General features: G+C 52.7%; 1 protein-coding gene across 1 annotated transcript; it reads right to left on the minus strand.

Annotated features, from left to right (window-relative positions):
* Positions 1 to 5,139: 5,139 nt before the first annotated feature.
* On the minus strand, positions 5,140 to 11,422 carry Il37 (interleukin 37). The gene is made up of 6 exons (XM_027952078.2): positions 11,381 to 11,422; positions 9,668 to 9,784; positions 8,999 to 9,061; positions 6,496 to 6,615; positions 5,979 to 6,121; positions 5,140 to 5,406 (listed from the first exon to the last, which is right to left on the minus strand). Exons 2-6 carry the CDS (start codon positions 9,747 to 9,749, stop codon positions 5,173 to 5,175), a joined length of 642 nt encoding a protein of 213 aa, XP_027807879.2. The 5' UTR covers positions 9,750 to 9,784; positions 11,381 to 11,422; the 3' UTR covers positions 5,140 to 5,172.
* Between the last annotated feature and the right edge of the window lie 6,082 nt (positions 11,423 to 17,504).

Below are 17,504 nucleotides of genomic sequence, written 5' to 3' on the forward strand. Positions count from 1 at the left end.
CTCTCAGTCCACCACTTGGGTCCTCCCTGAACTGCCATGCTGGACCTCTTTGGACCCTCGCTGCAGTCAAAGAGCTCAGGATTCCCCAAGCTGCTTCTCAGAGCTTCATTATAACAAATCCTTCACCAAGTGATGTGCCTTAGAACTCATTCTGATATCCATTGTTGTATTAGTCAGCTTTCCATAGCTGTGACAAAATACCCGACACAAACAGCCTAAAAGGAAGGAAGATTTGTTGTAGGCTCATGGTTTCAGTCTGTAGTCAGCTGGTTCCATTGCTTTGAGGCCTGTGGAGGCGGAGCATCGTGGCAGGGAGGGTGAGGTGATGTAAAAGTGTTCAGGAAGATGGCCAGGAAGCAGAGAAAGACAGATGGGAAGGGACTGGGTCTCAATATCTCCTTAAAAGCACATCCACTGCTTCCTCAATCAGGCCCCATTCCCTAAAGTTTTCTCGGCCTCCCAGTAGCGCCACCAGCTAGGGACCAATTCTTAGCACATGATCCTTTGGAGGCGGTTCCAGATCCAAAAACCCTCCCAATGGCCTCAGAGTCATTTCAACTATGTGTTACAGGAGCGAGCGAGCGATCGGCCTGGCCTCACCCTGGGGCTTAACAATCTCATGTCTCTGTTGTGACACCCGTTTTATATCTGAAGTGAAGCCTCAGGCAGGCTGCCTGCCAGGGTCTCATTGTCAGGACCTGACAAGGATGTGAAGTAAGCTCTTTCCACCACCTAGAGACACCCAGCCTCTTCCACCCCAGGATGAAGACACATCCCACCCCCAATTCCAACCGTGCCAGGGACTTGCTTGTCAATCATGTAAATCAAATATGTGTTCCATAATATTTAACACTGGTACAGATTTTAAATCCCTAGAAATGTCAGCAGGGTCTTGTGACAAGCCAAGTTAGCCTAGGTTAGAACATAGATACCACAAGGCTTTTAATGCCACTTTTGATATGATTTCTTTAAAAGTCCCCTAACTGTCAACCTAAACAAAGGGGTAAACAGAGAGATTCTCCAAAGAATGTGGATATTTATTTACACAGAGCAGAACACCTCAGTGGGAACATGTGGCCATGGCAACTGAGGCCAGGGGAGGTTTTAAAGCAAAAATGGGAAGGATTACTTTAGATATTCTGAAATCATCTTGGGCACAATGATTAATCATAAGAGTGTTGTCAATCTGAGACCAGACTGACCATTGCTGGACAGGTGTCTCTGCCAAAGGACTTTTGTAGAAGGCTGGTGGCCTCTCTAAGCTTCGGATCCTTGCAGGCTGTAGTGTAGACCCCACCAGGCGACAATGTGGAAGACCCTGCCTTCTTACCCTTCAGCTTCATCTGTTCATTTTTCAGGGTTGATATAAGCGAATTCATGTTGATTTTGAGAACATTCCTATTTCTTCTACATAACTATCTCTCAGTCCTGCAGATCAACACACAGCCACCGGGTCACAGCCAGGGGTGACATTAGCCAGGAAAGGCCAGGAGACCCAGCTAGTTGGTAACTGGGGTGACTAAAGGCAGCTGAACGTGGGGTTTTCCTGGCCTCTTGAAGTACCAGCAACAGCTTGAGGCCCCTACACAGCACCCCTGCCTGGGGGTGAGGAGCAGAACTGTCCCATGCCGCAGGAGGGAAGGGGGTCAGCAGGACTGTGAGGGGTGGGGAGGGACATAGTTTCAGAGAGTGGAGCGAGCAGGATACTGAATGCTTTGGGGTTGTCTAAATAAGAATAAGACACATTCTCTTCCCAGATTTTCAAAGGAGATGTACGGGTTGTACCGTGCCCTGGGGGACCCAAGGCCACATTCTCCCTCATTGCCTTTCCAGCACACCTTGTTTCATCTGTGAGGTCAGCAAATAGGTTTTAAGCCTTCCAGGGAACAGGGGAAGAGAGATGGGGAGAGAAGTTCCCTGTGCCTCTAAAGCACCATCCCTTCCCTTGGTCCTCCCTCCAGGAATAGAGGTGCCAAGGCGAGTGGATGGGATGGGTGCCACAGCCTGGGCTGCCCTTAGCCACCCTTGCCAGCCAGGGAGATGCACCGGGCTCCTTCTCTGTGTCTTCTCTCTGTATCCACCTCCTCAAAGATGGCAGAAGGCTCTCTCCCACCTTGATTCTAGTTAAGCCCACGCTGTTTCCCTAGCTCATTCAGGTGTCTCTTCCCCTGTGGTTTCCTGATAGGGCATGCCCCAGTCACACTGAGTGACATCTGTCTCCCTTGAGGACAGGGGCAGCACTCGGGTCTGCTCAGTCTTTAATCCTCACGCCAACGTGAAGTCCACCAGCAGAGGACTCACTCAGCCAGCTCAGGCCATCGAGCTCTGTGTGGAAAAGCCTCTCTCAGTGCTATCTTCTACCAGTCACCTCCATGCTGGGGACAGTGCACAGCCACCCAATGTGCTACACACTGGAATTACTCCATGGTTTGGGCTCAGGTCATTTTATGGTTTGGATGTGAGGTGTCCCCCAAAAGCTCACATGTGAGACAAGGCAAGAAGGTTCAGAGGAGAAATGACTGGGTTGTGAGAGTCTTCACCCCATCAGTGATTAAGCCCCTGGGAGGGATTAACTGAGTGTAACTGAGGAGGTGGGTGTGGCTGGAGGAGGTGGGCATTGGGCGTGGCTTTGAGTATACATTTGTATCTGTGGAGCGAGTGCAGTCTCTCTCTCCGCTTCCTGACCAACCTGTGAGCTGCTTTCCTCCACCATACTTGTCTGCCGTGATATTCAGCCTCAGCTCGAGCCCCTAGGAATGGAGCCAGATTTCTATGGACTGAGACCTCTGAAACCGTAAACTCTCAAATAAATCTTTCCCCCTCTACATTTGTTCTGATTGGGTCCTTTAGTCACAGCAACAAAATAGCTGACTCAAACAGGTCACCTTGCTTGGGACATCCCTTAGGGTGTGTTTAAGCCCAAGGCTGAATATTAGGACAGGTGTCTGCAAGCATCCAATCATCCAGAAATGCTCTCAGCCGCAAAATCATGTTTCCATTGTCTAATGAAAAGTATAGTATTTCTCCAAGTGTGGATCCAAAGAATCAACTGCATCAGAGTTACTTGAGAGCGTTTTGTAAAAGCCAACTAGATCTTGAGCTGTGTCCCAAATACCTATGTCAGAACCTCAGGGTGTGTGACCCTGAGAATTTGTGTTTTACACAGCAAATTGCAATCAATACTACCAGGTGGGAAGAGGAGCAGGACAGATCGAAGACCATGCCCGTCTCGGGCATGGTCGGCCTCCTCACAGCCATGGTCAGCCTGCCCCGTCCCTTTTCTGTGGGTCTGTCAGGGAGCCAGGGTGCTCGCAGTCATGGGCAGCCCTGCATCAGAGTTCAGGAGGATCTGTGATGTTATGAAGAAGGCAGTCCCTCCTCTCCAAGATGTCACTGTCACCTGCATGTATTCTAAAATGCTAAAAATACCAAATACTTAAAAAAAAAAAAAAACATTGGGCTAGTAACCGTCACCCATCGGCAGCAGCATCAACAGAAGAGGCTGACCCTGCCAAGCTCTGCCTGTTGTGGTCTCACCTGGCCCTCAGCGACTGGACACTGCCTCACTGCCTGTTTACTCTAGAGTCTGGCCTCCTGCCTGAACCCTCAGCCTTTCTGCTAGGATTAGCTCATCAGATCTACTTTAAGTATCTCATTAGCCTGGGTGGACACCGTCCTGCGGGAGCATTGATCTATGCACCATCTTTAATTGCCTCATCAGTGGGCATGTAATAAAACCAGCACAGCCACATGCTCTCTTGGGAAATAAATTTTTTGCTAAGTTAAAAACAAAACAAAAAAAAAAAAAAAAAAACAATGTGATTGGCTCTTATCCATCTGAGAGGTACAGCCAGAGCTTCGTGCCACTTCTGGCCTGCTAGAAATTTCTGACGCTGGTTCTTCGGCACATCCTTCAATACTAAAAGCTACCTTGGGGCAGAATAATTCCCCCACCCAAGATTCCCACACCCCGATCTCCAGAATCTGTGAGTACTGTTATGCCATGTGGCAAAGGGACTTGGCAGCCATGAGTAGCTCCACTTCCTGAGGGGGGAGGGCGGCTGGGTTGGCCAGACAGACCCCTGTGCATGACCAGAGTCCCTGTCAGTGAGGAAGGAAGCCAGGAGGGTCCAAGTGTGAGGTGGTGAGGAAGACCTGACCAGCCATTGCATCTTTGAAGGCAGAGGAAGGGACGGTGGGAATGAAGGGACCTTGAGCCTCTGGAAAGGCAGGACGTGGGTTCTCCCTGGAGTCCAGAGCAACACCTGCTGATGGCTTGATTTTAGCCCACGGAGGCCCATTTGGGACCGACCTCCAGAACCATGAGAGAACACACATTGTTTTGAGTGAGCATTAAGTGAGTGGTCAGTAGCAGTAAGAAGCTCACATGCCCAACCTCCTTCCTGCAAGCTCCTTAGTGTTTTAGTATACTTTATGCTAAAGTAAACCAAAAGCAATTAATACTACTGACAACCTAAGAGGCAAAACTAGTAGACAGCTAGTTTCCAGGCCTCCCTCCTGGCCCTTCATTGTGTTTCTAGGCCCAGGTGATATTTGACCAGCTGCCCTTGAGGAGCTCAGAGCCCTGCTTAGGGACAGAACCCAGCCCCTGTGGCCAGGCCTCCTCACAGCCAATGTGACTGGCTGGTCACCTGTTCTCTGGCTGCCACCTGACCCAGACACTCTTGTCTCGGTGCCTTTCCCCCACGTCAGCTGACTCTGCTACCTGTCTGAAACCCACCCACCCATTTCCACACATCACACTGTACCCCGGACACCCTCAGCCACTTCCGTGCACTTCTGCCTCGGTTGATCCCACAGGGCTACCACGTGGCAGGAACCACTCTTTCCAGAGCAAGGCATGCACCCTGCGATGACTTCTGCAGCAAGTGTCCAGCTGGGCCTGGCCAGATGGCACCGTGTGATCCAGGCCTCGGCCTCTGACAGTTTAGGGTAGCAGAACCCAGAACTTGATTTCCTCTCCAAAGAGAGTCCGTCATTAGGCAATCCTTCTTTCCTTAAGCCTCAAACGCAAACCCCTCCTTGTGGGTGAGAAATGAAACTCACAGACACAGAGTTAGTGAGCAAGCAGCTGTTGTGTTCCCCTCTGATGGGTAGAGTCAGATAAGAGGCCGGGGAGGTGCCTGAGGGGACAGTTTCTTCACACTGCCCCTACTGGCTCATTTCAGTTTTGCTAGGATTCTCGAATGAAAACTCGGTGTGTTTCCTTCGCCCGGTTTTATCCGTCACTGTAACAGGATCACCGGAATTGCAGGACGTGCAGATGAACCAGCCAGGGTGGGCAGCGGACTCCAGGGTGTACCGCGAGCCCACCTTAGACTTGTAGAAGACGTAAGCCCGGCGCGAAGTCTCCTTCTGGGCGGCCAGACTCATCAGCTTCTTCTTCTGTGAGATAAGAGGTGACAAACAGCAGAGGCTTCCAGAGGGAGAAAACCCAACACAGGATCCTTTGCTCCAGGCCTTTGCCCCAGGCCTTTGCCCAGAGAGGAGGAGCGGATCTAGGGCAGATGCCCTTGGGAAGGCTGGTGTCGGGCTTGGAGCCATGTTTGCAGGATGACAAGTATCCAAGCCTTCTCTTCCACACCCCAACCCCAGAATTAAAGATCAACTGAGACAGGTGTGGTGTGATCCCAGCCACCCAGGAGGCTGAGACAGGAGGATCTCAAGTACGCAGACAGCCTCAGCAACTTAGGCCGTGTCTCAAATTAAATTAAAAAAAAAAAAAGTCTGGGGACATGGCTCAGTCAGTGGTTAAGCACCCCTGGGTTCGATTCCCAGTACCAAAAATTTAAAAAAATAAACAGATAGAGAAAAAAGCAGGTATCAGAAGGCCATGGGAAAATTGGCTCTATGCATGATCTTAAAAGATGGATTAAAAACCATGCCTTAGATCTGCAGCCAAAATCGGGCCACTTTTGGGTGACCAAAGATACGGGAAGACAGGCTGGAATGCTCACCTTCAGCTGAAGGGATGGCTGACATTTTCCTTTGTCCTTGTCACAGCAGAGACAGAACTCCCCTTTAGAGACGGCCAACAAAATGGGAGACCCTTTCTCCTCGGAGGACTTTGCCAGATGTGAGGCCAACACAAAGAATGTCTCTGTGTGAAGACAGAGGAGGGCAGATCTCAGAGCAGGGAGATCCCAGCGGCTTTACTCACAGCCCCGTCCCCCGCCGCCCCCCTAGCCCCCCACCCCCCCCACCCCCACCACCACCACCACCACCCCGCCCTGGAGCCCAGGATCAAAGTCCCCTCCCCATGGGGGCCCAAGCCTCCTCTTCCAAGCCTGAGCCATAGGCTCCTTCTCTCAGGCTGCCCTTCCAGAAGAGTCCCCTCTGATCCTGCCATGCCCTTTACCCACTTCCTAAAGCTCCCTAGGGCCTCTCACCAGGACCACACCTGCTGGCACTAGGGGTGTGGTACGTCGGAGCCCAAGCAAAGAGAGGTCTCACCTTGGCTGGACTGTGAGTTACCTGGGAGGATGTAGCTTTTATTTGGAATTGCTTTGAGGGTCCCAGAGTCCAGGACCAACACTTTATGATCACGGTCGAAAATGCTGAATTTCTGGGGCTCTTTGGCCTTCACTCTTGGACCTGGACAAATGTGACCAGATATCAACGTATCCCAGCGAATGGGAGACTCGGCCCATCTCCCCCACATCCCAGGGTGCCAGCCCCAAGCTTCCAGGCTCCAGACTCTCTGCCTTGCTTGGGACGAGCACATTAGCGCTGGACGTAAGCACGTGGGGTCCAGCGTTTCACAGATGGGTTCAAACTGAGTGTCGTTCATGGCTGCCTTGGGACCTAGAACAAGCTACTGAATCTTTCCAAACCCAAATGTCCTAGTTTGTGAAATGGGGACATTAAAATCACCTACCTGAGAGACGGTTGTGAGGATTTAAATGCTTACTGAATAAGTAGCACTTACCGGAGCCAAGAAAGCATCCGTGCTACAGATGAGACCTGGACCATGGCAACCATTGCTTGTCCCGACCCACTTTCCTAAACTCTGGCTGGGCATCGTGCCCACAGCAATGCCTGGGGCGGGAGAGACCCTCGCACCGTCTGTCCAAGGGAGTGATAATGGGCAGCTAGGTGGTGGGACACCAAGGCAAGCAGACCCAGGAACCAGGACACTCCAAGAAGGAGCCCTAAGCAGGAGCTTCCAGTGTTGGGCCGAGGCTGTCAGGGATGGGCAGCTGAGAAATGTCAGCTATGATAATGTGACAATATTGTACCCACCCCCTGCAGGGTGCCATGGCATGCGAATCTGTGACAGGAAATTCTAAGGCAGAGAGTCATCCTAAGGCCTCATTCTCTTTCCGTTCATGGTCTCAAGGCCTCTGCCCAGCTGCTCAGTGGACTGTCCCTCCTGGGCTCCTCCTCCCTGAGGACCAGGAGGATCCTCTTGTCACACTGCTGACCCTGCCTCCTCCCTGCAGCCCACTCAGTTCTCCTCGGAGTGGGATGGCATCCTCTGGCTGCCCCAGCCCCCTGCACTGATCACCTGGGCCTGCTCACAGGAATCAGTGCCCACATCTCAACATGACAGCACCGTCAGCTCCTAGGCAGGTCCCCTGTCTGGCTTGTATGTGACCCTCCACGCCCCCACAGAGCCCCCACAGGGGACTCTCAGTGTTTGTGAAGGGATGGCCAGCCCAGGCCAGATCTTGAATGACTCCATGGTGACAAGGGGTCAGGGGAGACCCACGCTCTCAGCCTTGGTTACTCCAGACTCTCCCATAGTCTGAGTCCCCAGGGCAAGGGCTGTGGGGTTGGAGCCCTGAGCTAGACGGACCCTGAGCCTTTAGTTTCTCACATCAGGCTGGGCATTGAATCCCCTGGGGCAGTGGTGGTGTCTGGAACTCTAGGGCTGGGGCTGAGAATGGTGTCTGGATCCCTGGGGGTGGAGCTGGGGCTGGGGCTGGAGCTGGGGCTGGGGCTGGGGCTGGTATCTAGATCCCTGGGGCCAGGGCTTGGGCTGGGGCTGGTGTCTGGATCCCTGGGACTCGGCCTGGGCTGGGGCTGGGGCTGGTGTCTGGATCCCTGGGACTGGGGCTGGGGCTGGGGCTGGGGCTGGGGCTGGTGTCTGGATCCCTGGGGCTGGGGCTGGGGCTGGTGCCTGGATCCCTGGGGCTGGGGCTGGTGTCTGGATCCCTTGGGGCTGGGGCTGAGAATGGTGTCTGGATCCCTGGGAATGGGGCTGGGGTTGGTGTCTATATCTCTGGGGCTGGGGCTGGTGTCTGAACCCCTGGGGCTGAGGCTGAGTCTGGGGCTGATGCCCAGATCCCTGGGGCTGAGGCTGGGGCTAGTGTCTAGATCCCTGGGGCTGGAGCTGGTGTCTGGATCCTTGGGGCTGGAGCTGGTGTCTGGATCCTTGGGGCTGGGGCTAGTGTCTGGGTCCCCTGGGACTGAGGCTGGGGCTGTTGTCTTCAGACCCTGGTAAGCAGCAGCCCTGAGTTGGGCCTACAGAGGGTGCCTTAAATGCCAGCATGTGTGGCTTCCTCCCCATGTCACCTGGGGCAGGTCACGGCCACTCTGCCTCAGGTTCCACACTTGGACAGTGTGATGGTAGCAGCTTCCTCCTGGGGCTGTTGAAAGGTGACGCCCATGGCACCCTGTGAGGGCAGCCACCCCAGGCTCCATCATAGGGTGTCCCAGGGCGCCCCTGCTGGACACCCTCCTGTTTCTCAGCAGTGCCATGAGGAGGTCGGGGTGTCAGCCTCCTGGCAGAGGTCAGACAACATTCAGAAGGGTCCCAGGTTCAAAGCCTTCCTCCCCCTGTGCCCTCACCCACCTGGGTCACTGCCCTCTCTGCAGAGGCCCACCTTGAGTACATCTTTCCTGAAGACCCTCCAGGTGGGATTCCCCTCCATAAAGGGGAAGCACCCTTGGGTGTCTCCAGTCTAAGAGGGCCCAGCAGAACCATCTATCCCCTCACCCCTCGGCCACCCATCACTGCACCCGGGGAACTTACTTGTATGCACAGAACTCACAGAGGCTTGGCTCTGGCCTGGCTCCATGGGGCTTCCATCTGGGTCTGCAACCAGAGACGGCAAGTGAACACAGACAATTGGGGTGTCTCAAGCATGTATAAGCTCTAGGTGCCACTTAATTCTTTAATTCATTTTGTTTGCACAGAGAAATACAGAGCAGAGAGACAGGAGTGACATTTAAAAATGGCTTCCCTGGACACACATGTTGCCAAAGAGAGAAGAAATAATCCGGGGTCAACCTCTGGCAGGTTGCGCCCCACACGCAGACCCACATCTCCTGTGGTTGCCCTCTGACCTCTGCCTTTCTCCAGGGAGGGCCAGAGCCCTGCCCAGAGTCACTGTCCCAGGCCAGCCCCTCCACCTCTGGCCTTTTCTCCTGGGCAAGCTGGGAGGGCTCAGATGCTTGAGGAGGGGAAACCCTGCACTGGTGGTGAAGCTCAAGGCCCTGAGCCCTGAGGGGGGGAACAGTCCACTTATCCACCCCTGTGCGCCTGGGCCCCTGAGGCAAACCTTCCTTTCTCTCCAGATCCCTCCAGTCTGGTTCATTTGCCAGGGAAGTTCTGCCGCTCACACGCTGTGCAAGGCCAGCCGGGAGATCCTGCTCTCAGAATTCCACTCTGGTCCTGCCGTGAGCTTTCCCCAAAACGTACCTTCTGAGCAGCACTGGGCTTCCTCTTCTTCCCAGTCTTCGAAGTCCATGTTCTCTCCTGTGTTGTCCTCCAAAACGGACATCTTCTGTGTTGGTGAGATAACAAGAGGCACTGCACCTGGACAGACAGGCAGGAATCAGCTCCCTGTTGCTAACATGTCCCTGAAGCAGCCTCTCACCCTGCTGACTGCTTAGCAATGCTCCCTGCCTGCAGGAGGCTCTTCCATCTCTCCTCCAAAGCAGCGTGTTCCAAACAGTGGGTCACAACACCAACACGCAGGTCACACTATCACTTTAGTGAATCTTGACAACGTTTCATAACAATGATAAAGAATAAAAAGCTCAACGTGCAGTGCTCTTCGGACTGACACACTATAGCCCACAGGCCAGATCTGGCCCACTTGTTTTGTGGTTAAATAAAGTTTGATTTTCCTCATTTACATAGTGTCTAGGGTTGCTTTGGGGGCTGCAGTAACAGTTGAGTACTTGAGAGAGAGAGGCCAGCAACACCTAACGTACCACCTGAGCCTTTCTGTAGAAGGTTGCTGACTCTGAAGTAACCTAATCTTTACCTAACACAGGGCAATATCCCTGCAAGATCTTGCCAAGAAACACTCAGTTTCCAAAGGCCCCAGAAAAGCTTAATTCCTGTCTTGGGCAGGTAGATTCCCACTATTTGCTTCACTAGGAGCATTGGAGGAGACATAATTATATAAATTCTTCACACCCTATTTCATTTGACAAAGCACTTTCCCCAACATTAGTCCAGGAGAAGAAATGGAGCAAGAACTCTTCATCCCGTTTTACAGGTGAGAAATCTGAAGTTATGTGACTTCCAGGCAGGTACCACTTCCAAGTTTGTGGAGATGGCATTTGGTGTGAAGACCAGATCTTTAGAGAATGGCTTAGGAATGACACCAGGAGAACCAAATTGCTTTGCAACAAATAAAAAATGACAGGAAAGGACTCCAGGGCTCAGCACTGGGGACAGTGAGCAGGAGGGAAGGTGACCACCAGGCAGCTCTGGGGAGCTGGGCGGAGCTGGTGGGTCTTTAGGCGCAGCAATATCTACCATTAGGTTTTGAGTTGTGGTTGGCAGCACCCCGTAGTCACAGAGCACAGCTGCCTTTGCAGTGTGGGGTAAATCAAGGAACGAACTCGAGAAGACAGAGAGTTTGACAGTACATCACCACAAGACGTGCCTGGCAGAAATGTAGGTGCCCAGAGGAAGGAACGTTACCACAGGCTGGAGGACTTGGGGATATCCCTGTGAGCTGCTTAGGGAATCTGGAACCCATATCAAGATAAATCCAGGAGGCTCCCACTGTACTCCCTGAAGAGGGCATGGACAGGCCATCTGAGCTCTCCCTGTCCCCTTGAGAACATTCACAGTACCAACTTCTAAAACCTCTTTCCAAAGACCAGGACTTTCTAGATCTGAAATCAATCTTCTCCGCTTACAGAGAAGCTGCTGGCATCATCTGGACTTGCAGGTTTGCTAAGCCAGTGTCCACCCAGCCCTCCAGCAACACTGTGACACTGGCGCAAGCCGTCCTGGGAGACGCAAGCTGCTGCCGGGGCCGAGGGCCTGGCGGTCTGGGCATCTTGGAGATAATACTTCTAGTGGGGAGAAAAGGAAGGTGTGGCCAGGCTCTGCCACCTACCCATCGTGACAATGGGCCTCAGGGCGGGAGAATGGGTGATGACCACCTACCTGGCCTGGGGATCGCTGTGGTCTGTGACTCCCTTGTGGACTCCTGGGGCTCCGTCTTCTGGACTTATAAACCCTGGTCCGGAGGAGCCAGGCTGGTCCTGACTAGGGACGTCAGATTTGGGAGTGGGTGTTACAATGCAATGACGGCATTCCTGCAGCCAATGATAAACAGCTTTCTGGGTCATCAGGCACCTCTCATCGCCTTGTGGTTTCCATGCCAATGGTATACACAATTCCCAGGGGTGGTGTCACTCTGCCAAGGCCTGTGCCTCATCCACATGACACACTTTAAGGCCCTCGAGATGGACTTTGTAGCTGCCCACTCTGTCCAACTGCGAAGGGGTAGGAAACAGATGTGAGTGAAGGAAAGAAGAGACACCAGGTCCAGGTCAGCCAGGGAGCCTGAGAGGGTCAAGAGGGTCAGGGAAGACCTCATTCTCAGGTGGGTTCTTAGCCCCGGTTCCAAACTATCAGCAAGCTGAGTCCCCAAGTTCCAGAGGAAATGTCCTCCTCTCAGGCTTCCTTCCGGGTGCACTCTAGGGCCAACCCTACCTGTACCTCTTCTCCGCCACTCTTTTTCAAAGGTGACATGCAAGGCATCCCCAAGCAGCCGTCCCTGATGAAGCCCACCAAGGACCAGATTCTCCCTGGAGCCCATTAGCATCTTCCTGCATGATCTCGCATTTTGTACGGCACGTGCTCCTGTCTGTTATCCAAAGCCAAACAAAGGTAAAGGCACAGCAATGAGAACCGCTTCTGGACCACGACCCAACCCTCCACAACCGGGAACAGCCACAGTAGTCAGCTACAGTGGTCAGCCATGGTGGTAAGCCACAGTGCCCTTACTGGACTGGCCTTTCTTTCTTTACCTAGAACCTAATCCTCTGACGATCCTGTAGGTAGATATCATCCCTGTGTTACAGACAAAAGGCACGTTTAAGGAGGATAAGCAATTTACCCAAGGTCACATCCCTAGTCACTGGAAAGGACAGGACTGTACCTCAGGCCTTTCTGAGCATACTCCAGCCCCATCTCTCAACTGGGACCAAGGCCTGGGGTCTCCTCCTGGAGTCATTTTCCATGCACACCTTTACATCCACACCTATGGAAGTGAGTTGGACAAATTGTTTGGTAATATTTCTTTCCCAGTTAGTATGGTGAGTTTTCTAATCAATGTGATATTGCAAACATCATTCCATTTCATCAGTTCTTTTCTACACTATTATTTTTAATGATAGTGCCATTTTTAACTGCTAAAGTGTTTCACTAACTGTCTTGAGAAGCTGCTAAATTCTTAAGGAGAGACATTTGTTGAAGAACTCTTGATAAACTTCCTAGGATGGAGATGAGATTATGAGGGGCAAAAGGAAGCAAAACCAAAATAAAGTCAAAATTTCTACTAAATTGTCTGAAGGGCGCAGGTAGGGCAGCTGCAAGCTTTATGTTGTGCTGTTTTCCCGTGAATGAGGACGTGAGGGTGGGGCAGCCGGGCATTGCTCAGGGTGGGGAAGAGGGAGAGGGGTGGGAAGAGCCAGGTCAGGTCGGTGCCAACAGACTTGTGGGGTTCATGCCCGAGTGACTCCAAGAAAGAAGGGAAACGAGTTGGTCTACAATGGGGTGCTGTGTAATGTGACGTGGGGTGTTTGGTGGCTCCTGTCTGTAGCCCGAACCAATACTAACACACAGGGGTACTATGTGTTTATTTGTGGGAGGCCCAGGAAGAGAACAAGGGACAACCAAACTGTGTCACAATGGACAGAACACAATTCACCTAATCCAAATGTTAAACATGTGTGCTATTCTCACTTTTATACCATCATAGGTGCGTACATGTGTGTTACAGATTAAGCACATGATATTATGTTGTTACAATATAGCTACGGAGGTATATATCAGCATTGATGTGCTTGAGCTTAAATCTTTGCAAATATCACTGATTATTCCTAAAACATAAATTCCTCAATATGTAATCTCTAGGTCAAAGGACTTGTTTTATTTTATATAGTTTTTATATATTACAGTGATTTTAAGAACTAACTATAATTTATTGGATGATTTTTCCCACTTTTCTAACTACTCACTGCAAAGACAATCAGCATTCAGACTTTTGGGCTGGTCCTTAAGTTCCCATCTGTGTGTGTGTGTGTGTGTGTGTGTGTGTTTTGTGGCATGCATGTGTTTGGGGAGAGTGGACATATACATTGCATATGTTGTGCATTTTGTGTGCATATCGTATGTTTTATGGACACATTTATTTTCGTGTGATCTTGGGGGTATGCACACCAAGTGTGTTGGAGAAGGGAAAGGTTTTGCCTGACTTGCCACGTGCAGCAGATCCCCATGTAAGGCATCCCCACCTTGGAGCAGAGCGGAGAGGACAGCAGGCCTGCATCGCTCCATCTCCAGCCAGCCTCCCAGGTCCAGGTGGCAGGTGCACTGAGGGACACACTGCGGTGGGTTTAGGAGAATTACAAGCCGGCTCTGCCACAGGAACTCCAGCAGCTCCCAGGCCACTCACTCCTCAGACATCTCTGAAAACACGAGAGACTGCTGGATGCTACAGAGACCTTCAAGAGGCCACGGGACAGGGATGACAGGTGATTAACAAGGGCAGATGTGTGCCCCTGAGCAGGCCCCTCACCAGACGTGTGCCCACCCCAGGCCCACATCACCCATGGGCAGAGGCTGCTGCTGCTCAGGGAATGCAGCCAAGATGGCACCTGGGTCCATGGTCCCCCCAGCCCTCGGACACCAAGCACGGGCCCCTCCCTTTCACCCTCTGGCAGCTCTGTGGGGCCTTGTTCTCATCCACACCAGGTTTCAGGAACTTATTCTTTATTCTTCATTCTTGCTGCTGTCTTTTTATTTGTGCTACGGGATGTTAGTATTCCACAGAGTTGAGGGAAATACTCTGAAGAGAACCTTCCAGAACTTCTGGAAATTCCAGGAGCACCTCATCTCTTGGTTGTGACTGCATTTTTAAAAGGCTTGATTTCATGAAAAGACCTTTGTACCACTGGGGTATTACCCCGCTGCCTCCAGTGGCCTGGGTCTGGGTCAAGGGGCAGCCAGTTATTGACCCAAAGCAATCATGGCCTCATGTGAAAAGCAAAACCCAAAAGCTTCCCTCCTACCCACCTACTCCTACGACCCCCTCTGACCTCTCCTCTGCACCCTGTGGAAACCACACACCACGGGGTCAGCCCCCTGCAGGGTGAGTTCCTGGGAATCCATATTCTCACTGCTTCTCTAGTTTCTCCTGAGTTGGTTTTGGGGGAAGAGTAGTGCCTATTAGGTGCCCATCCCCAGGGGCTGTGATGTATTGCAGGATGAGGGGCAAGGACGGCCCAGGCCTCCCCAGTGGAAAGAATGCATATAGGTCCTGGGTCTGTCCAGACACACAAAGCAGTACAGGCCTGGGGTAGGAGCAGGAGAGAGCTGGGGTCTGTGTCCAGACATCAGAGACTGAGCAGCCAAGGTTCAGTTTAAGGCCTGACATCATGTCCAGGCACCAGCAGCCCAGAGGGCCTGTGGCTGAGCAGCTCCGACAGTGGCCTGGGGACTTCTGCCTGTCAAGCTGGGCAGCGCCAGTTACCCATGTCCTGGTGGCCCTGCCTGCCAGGAGCTCTGAATTTCCATTCAAGTTAAATATGCTCCAATGACTCCTCACATATTACCTTCTCATGACACCAAGACCAACCCTAAGACGTAATATCTGCATCAGAAAGACCTGGCGTTTCAGAAAAGTGGTGTGCCTTGCCCAAGACCCCCCAGCTGGAGGCCCCTGGCCCTGAGAAGCCACAACTGGTCTCCCACACTGAGTCCCAGGGAGCCTGGGGAGGCCCTAGGGGCTCTTCAGCCAGGCTCAGGTTACCCCCTCGCCCTTGCCCATCCCTGACCTTGATGAGGGGGACTGACAGGTGTGGGGACAGGTGTGGAGTTGTCACAGGCCCAGGGAAAGCATGGTGGAGTTGGGGCGGCAGGGTGCCGAGGGGTCAACCACAGAAGCTTTGAAATCACAGAGGAAATTCTTAGTTTTTCATTTGTGGAGAGAAAAATAGAACTTTAAGGCAAAATTTCAATATCCAGATCCTATGTTGAGCACCTCTTACGGCTCTGATGTGATTCGATTATAAAATGACCCTGCGCTTTCTTTGCATTGGGACGTGTTCTTAGGCTTCAGGTCAGGAAGAGCGGGAGGTGTGGGCGCATTCTTGGGCCACCTCTGGAACACACTGGCTTCTCTGCTGTCTTCCTCATCTGCTCAGCACAGGGGCAGGAGACCCAGGTCCAGTCCCAGCCCTGCCCCAGGTGGATGTGGGGGCACAGCCTCAACTTCCTCCAGATCAAATAATAAAAAGGGCCAAGTGAGAGATGCAGGTGGCCGATAGGGGAGGCCCCCACTGCGCCCACTCTGCTGTGGCAGCTCAGGAGCTGTGACTATTGGAGCTGAGCTGGTTTTGTTGTTTTGGTACAACCTTGCTGTACACAATTGCTGGCTCCAGAGTCCCCTGTGACTGCCCCACAGATCTGTCTCTTGGTCCTCCTCTGGCTGCTCCTCCTCCTTCTCCTCCTCCTCCTCCTTCTCTTCTGGTCATCCCTTCCATAAGCACTGAGAGAGCCCCCTGTTGGGGGCTCTGTGGGAGGTGTGGAGGGTCACAGGCAAGCCAGACAGGGGTCCTGCCTAGGAGCAGACGCTGCTGTCGTGTTGACATGGGGACACTGATTCCAAGTGATCAGTGCAGAGGGCTGGGGCAGCCAGAGGATCCATCCCACTCAGAGGAGACTGAGAGGTCCCCAGGGAGGAGGCAAGGTTGCCAGTATGGCCAGAGGATCCTCCTTGTCCTCAGGGAGGAGGAGACCAAGGGCACTGTCTATAAGCAGCCAGGCAAAGACCTTGAGACCATAAATTGGAGGAGAATGAGGCCTTAGGATGACTCTCTGCCTTAAAACTTCCTGTTAGAGATTCCCATGCCATGGCACCCTGCAGTGGGGTGGGTACCGATTTGTCCCTTTGTCATATTTGACATTCTCAGTAGCTGGCTCTGCATGGGACTCCTGGCACCCACAGAACAAGTGCCAAGCTTCTCGCGGAGGAGGAAGTTTTCTGCCAAGCAAAGCCAGGAAGGGAGGCTCTCAGTGCAGGACTCCACTCTAGTTGCTGCCTTCATGAGATCCTGACCACTATGGTGACGCTTCCTTCCTGCTTAGAGTGGTCTCCCCCCACCCAGGACCAGGAGCAAGTCCTGGAGCACTGCAAGGAACCCCCTGAAGGGCTGGCTGTCTTGCACCAGGCTGGCCTCCTGGGGGGTCTCCTCTCTCCAGGTCCCACCCACCACCACTCCACACCTCTCCCTTTGCCCAGATAGAAAAGGGATCTTCCCCACCCAGGCACTGGGATGCCCCAGTCTTGGGTGTAGGAAAGAGACTGGCCATTAAAAAAAATCAATAATGATGAACAAGTTTTGTGTTTTGCTCAAAGGTCCAGCACCTTGTTAAATACTGTCCATTAAATAACTATAATCCCCAGGCAACTCCTCTTAGGTAGACTCCATTACTGCACAAGACACATGCAACCTGGGAGGATTTAGAAAGCTGCTCAGATAGGAACCTGTCTACCAGAGAGCTGAGCCACAAGTACCTACACAGTGACAAGCATGGACAAACCCAGCTCCCCTCCAGCTGATGGTGAGAGTACAGGCAGCGCATCCTCCAAACCGTTCCAGAGTGATGTCTCGTACCCAGCCCAGGGGACGGGCTTCCCGGGGAACTGGTGGCACTTCTCAGTCTTAATGCAAAGGGAGAACACTGTCCTTTTTCTCCCCACACCCAATCCGTGCCCTGATGGCAGACACTGGGGGGGGGTGGGGGTGGGGTTCCGTGTGTGGCTCAGCCCCTTCCTCTCTGACTGCAGGCCAGGCAATCTGGAAGAAGGGCACACTCTCCCCCTGCTGCTGCTCTCCTCCTAGGAGAACCTAGGTCAACCCCAGATCCATTTCTGGGATCCTCCACTTAAGTGTGGCAAGTCATCCACAGAACAACTCAGGGTTCTGCAGATGGAAACTCTCTCTTGGGTGACTAGTAATAGGAAACCCAGCTGAGCATAGATCCAAGACACATTCTG

This window comes from Marmota flaviventris, chromosome 14, assembly GCF_047511675.1.
Source record: "Marmota flaviventris isolate mMarFla1 chromosome 14, mMarFla1.hap1, whole genome shotgun sequence".
NCBI classification, from domain to species: domain Eukaryota; kingdom Metazoa; phylum Chordata; class Mammalia; order Rodentia; family Sciuridae; genus Marmota; species Marmota flaviventris.